Source organism: Nansenia antarctica (assembly GCF_963989245.1).
Source record: "Nansenia antarctica genome assembly, chromosome: 5".
Classification (NCBI taxonomy): Eukaryota; Metazoa; Chordata; class Actinopteri; order Argentiniformes; family Microstomatidae; genus Nansenia; species Nansenia antarctica.
In genome coordinates, this window is record NC_137690.1 from 3,217,866 (window position 1) to 3,222,865 (window position 5,000).

Below are 5,000 nucleotides of genomic sequence, written 5' to 3' on the forward strand. Positions count from 1 at the left end.
TCTCTGTGATTTGGTCTAGGGGTTTAATATTATTATTATTATTATTATTTAGGGGTTTAATGATTTCCCTCTTCTATGAATCTCAGAGGATTGACTCTCAGATTGAGCTCTCTCTGTAAAGTCTACAATGTGAGATTATTGATGTTGTCACTAATCTATCATGTGGGATATTCTCTGTGTTTGATTTTGCAGAGTAATCGTGTTATACCTTTATCATTATGTACATATTTTATGTTATTGTAGAACAGTTTTCTTCACTACCAATAGAAATGCTGCATGATAACATGTTTCCCTGCTGGTGTCCTACGTGTATTCTTATTGATTATTACCTATTGATCTATTCCCTCTCTAATATGAACTACTCTCCTCATCGTCATCATAGTTGACCAGTTGTTCTGTTCAGTTGTACAGAACTATGTTGGTCCAGTCTTTTTGATCTATTTGAAGCCCAGTAGAACAGCCAGCTACTGGATATGTGGGATTGAAAATGAACCTGAATGATCATGTAGGGGTAGTGGTGGTCTAGTAGTGGATAGTGAGTTGGGCTGGTGATCAGAAGGTTGTGAGTTCAAATCCCGCCTGTAACACCACCACTAGTGTGTCCTTGAGTAAGACCTGTAACACCACCACTAGTGTGTCCTTGAGTAAGACCTGTAACACCACCACTAGTGTGTCCTTGAGTAAGACCTGTAACACCACCACTAGTGTGCCCTTGAGTAAGACCTGTAACACCACCACTAGTGTGTCCTTGAGTAAGACCTGTAACACCACCACTAGTGTGTCCTTGAGTAAGACCTGTAACACCACCACTAGTGTGCCCTTGAGTAAGACCTGTAACACCACCACTAGTGTGCCCTTGAGTAAGGCACTCAGCCCTCAGTTACTCCAGGGGGAATGTCCCTGTAATCTGTAATTGTAAATCGCTTTGGATTAAAAGTGTCTGCTAAATGGCACATTTTCCATTATCATCAATGAACATTAAAGAAATCCTCAGATTGAGAAATGTTTTTAGTGTTCTTCCTTTTAGTTTGCATGGTTGTTTAATGCCAACAGGTTGTTGAATAGTGTAGACGTGTTGATCTGGGTGGTGCCCCCCCTCCCAAATTTCGTTGTTTGGTACCTGTACTGTATTAATGACAATAAAGACCATTCATTCATTCATTCATTCATTCATTCATTCATTCATTCATTCATTCTAGGACTTTAGCCAAGGATGCATTCCTCTCGCCCAGTTCTCTGTGGAGCTGAGCTGTCATGTCTTTCTTCAGCCTCAGTTTGTCTCGTTTTTCATATTTACTTAAGACAATTGAGTGGAGAAAAACACATGTAGGTTAGCCTATTTGCTTTGCACGAAAAAATAATAGCAATCTGCTTTCACACACATATATATATATATATATCACACAGCCAGAGGCGCCCCGTCCATAGAGGCAACCAAGGCAATTGCTTGGGGCCAACAAACAAAAAGGGCCTCCAAATTTTTTTCCCAAACATTTTTTTTTTCACATTCTTTTTTCCACATTTTTTTTTTTCCAGATGGGAGTGTTACATTAGTTTTCTTAAGATGGGATAATAAATACATCTGTTCAATGGGCATTTGCCAAAGTAGCCTACTGTTAATCAGTATTTATCCTGTATAGAATAGAATAGAATAGACTTTATTGTCGTTGTACAGTTGCCTATACAATGAAATTGTAGTGGCTCTTCCGAAGGTGCAAAAAACAGAAAACATATTCACATATTCACAAACATATACACATATAAGATAAACATTTATGAACATGTCTTATGTCTACTGTTCAGTGTCTACTGTATGGTGTATATGAAGATGTTATGACGTTTTATCATGAAAATAATGAACAGCAAGCTAGATCCAAAACTAGGGCCGGTGGAGGAGGGCAATTGTCACATTGGACATTTATTGAATAGAACAGTCAAACTTGGCGACGTACAAAAATAATCCATAAGCGATCAAAACCAGAAAAATAACAAACAATGCGTATAGAATATGCGTATAATGCGGTCAACAAAAATACATCGCTCCCCTCTCTCTCCACTACCACCATGCAAGGTGCGCAGGTGCTTAAATTACCTTGCAATATCACCCCCCATAACCATATGACTTCTCAATACGGTGATCTAGGCAATAAACAAACAATCAAAGTAAACTCACAATAAACCCATTAGCCTGTTATACTAAATACCCCCTAAATCATATTCATACCTCCTACAACACCTCAGGCCTTTGGGTCGGGTGGTTCATGGAGGCAGACTGAAAGGACACACATTCATTGCCTATTTCATAAATGTTCTCCATATAACGACGTCGATCATTGATCGGCAACGACACTATATAATTGTTTGCCTGACTGGCAATCGGATTTGGGCAGTCTGGGGATTTACACGGCAAATCAAATGAAGAACTACAAATCCCTGATGACAGGGAGATGACGTATGACTGCTCTGATGAATCAACCCCTATTTCATTATTTTCTCTATATAGCGACGTCGATCATTGATCGGCAACGACACTATAATATAGTTTGCCTAACTGGCCATCGGATTTGGGCTCCTAATATCTAAAAAGCACTACGGTTTTCTTATTTTATCGGATTAAAGTAGCGAAGACCAGAAATTCCCATTGACCGCCAGTCAAACTTCTCCCCTTCTATCACCCAAAAAGGGGCGTGATCATTCTAATGACAGGGAGATGTCAGAACACACTGAGGACCCTATCAGGAGCTCTCATTCAATGTCACTTCAACTATGCCGTAACATCATGGTACTATAGAACCACAAAGGCCCATAAAACAAGACTCCAGACAGCCCAAAATAAACTGGTTAGGCTTCTGCTAGGCCTCAACCCTAGGACACATCTAACCGCTGCTCATTTTTTGAGCCTTGATTGGCTACGAGTAGTTGACAGAGTGCAGCAGCTTGCACTGGGCCTGGTCTTCAAGATTCGCTACACCACAAAGACACCCAAGTACCTGTCAACATACTTCCAAAAAGTGAACAACGTCCACACATACAACACCAGAGGAAGCTCCACGAACCACGTTCAACCGCGTTGCACCACAAACAAGGGGTTAAACTCGTTTGCAAACTATGCAGTAAAAATGTGGAACGCCCTTCCTATAATCTTAAAGGAGTGCAAAACACTGCCCACCTTCAAAACCACTCTCAAAAAACATTTACAGGAGGCTGCAATCCGTAACTGGACCCTCTAAATCAAAAATCAGATTAAAAGACCCGAACTACCCACTGTACATACTTTGTGTTTTGTCCCCCGCCCCCACCTGTGGTGTATGTCCCCACCTGTCCTACCCGCTGTACATACCTGATGTTTTGTTGTATTGTTCTTCCCATGATGGATGTATTTTTATCTTGTAGATAGTAATAGTTATTTGTCTGTATTATCTTGTAGATAGTACTAGTTTGTTTTGTCGGTCTTACATGTAACGATGAATTGAGAATCAAGGACCCCAATTGAAATAAGCCAGTGGCTTTCTTGGGTTTTTATCCTGTTAGTTGACCTTGTATGTAATATGTACTTTCATGTACCTACTTCTGCAAATCTTCTAATAAAGTTTTCAATCAATCAATCAATCAGATGACGCGCAATTGCTCTGATGAATTGTAGTTTATTGATAGCTGGCTAGTCTCGCGGTGCCAGCCGTTTCCACTTCCGCTTTGCTCTCGCTCCAAACGTCTGGAGACCTTTATCCATAGAACGGATTCTATGTGCCGCCCGGAGCGAGCGGCAAATCTAGGACACTGATAGGCCGGACCGATGGGAAGCACCGCCCCCCCGTCCTTCTCATTGGTTCAGCGGGGCAGTTTTTTTTTTTTTTTTAAGTTAACTATTCATTTGTTACGTATTTATTTGACATCTGGGTACAAAATATAAATAGTTAATACATCATGTAGCCTATATTAAAGCCTTTAAAAATGATTCATGATAAGATCCATCATTTACATGCATCATTTACATGCTCCATGTTGCATGTAATTTGTATGCTACTTGTGGTCCAGTAATAAGTCGCAATGTGTACTAGGTGTGCTACTGTACCTGTGGTCATGTACTGTTTTTATGTAATGTGCTTTGCATGTTTTTATGTGCTTTTATTATGTCAAATGTAATTGTTGTATTGTGGCTGTCTTGGCCAGGGCTCCTTTGTAAAAGAGACGCTAGTCTTTCAGACTATTTTTTTTACTTACACACACACGAGCGCGCGCATATGCGCGAACTTCGTAAAACCGTATTATATTTTAGTGTCAGGGAAATAAATACATTTAAAAATGTCCACATCGTCACCCGCCTAAGACCCTTACCAGGGGCCTCCATAATGTTGTTTGCTTAGGGCCCCCAAAAGTCTAGGGGCTCCACTGCACACAGCTATGGAGTTTGAAAAGTTTTAAGAAGAGTGGACGCCGAGTTTGTCTATGCTGCCATGTTACCGGTGGTGGGCGGAGTCAACGTGGGGTTTTAACCACGCCCCCTAGAGCTAACCAGGAAGCGTTCCCACCCACGTGCACAAACACTTCTAGAGAAACGAAACTTCTCTGTTCTTTCTCTGCTGTTCAGTCTAGTGTGCAGCAGCATGGCAGAGAGCACGGACACACTGAGTTGTCCAATCTGTCTGGATCTACTGAAGGACCCGGTGACTATTCCCTGTGGACACAGCTACTGTATGGGCTGTATTAAGGGCTGCTGGGACCAGGATGACCAGAAGGGCGCATACAGCTGCCCCCTGTGCAAGGAAAGCTTTGTCTCCAGGCCTGTTCTGAGGAAAAACATTCTGTTGGCTGAATTAGTGGAAAAGAAAGAAAAGAAGACACGTTCCCAAAGAAAGAAACAACGAATGGAAACAGAACTCCAAGCTGCTGGACCTGGAGATGTGGTGTGTGATGTCTGCACTGGGAGAAAGCAGAAAGCCCTCATGTCCTGTCTGGTTTGTTGGGCCTCTTACTGTGAGACTCACCTCCAGCCTCACTGT

General features: G+C 41.6%; 1 protein-coding gene across 1 annotated transcript in view; it reads left to right on the forward strand.

Annotated features, from left to right (window-relative positions):
* Nucleotides 1-4,604: 4,604 nt before the first annotated feature.
* LOC308159179 (tripartite motif-containing protein 16-like protein) overlaps nucleotides 4,605-5,000 on the forward strand; it is a gene marked incomplete at both ends in the record, with an annotated part of 3,167 nt that continues 2,771 nt past the window's right edge. The window contains one exon of the mRNA XM_080532926.1: nucleotides 4,605-5,000. This exon is cut by the window's right edge and continues 78 nt beyond it. Within this exon, the coding sequence (XP_080389052.1) occupies nucleotides 4,605-5,000 (396 nt within the window).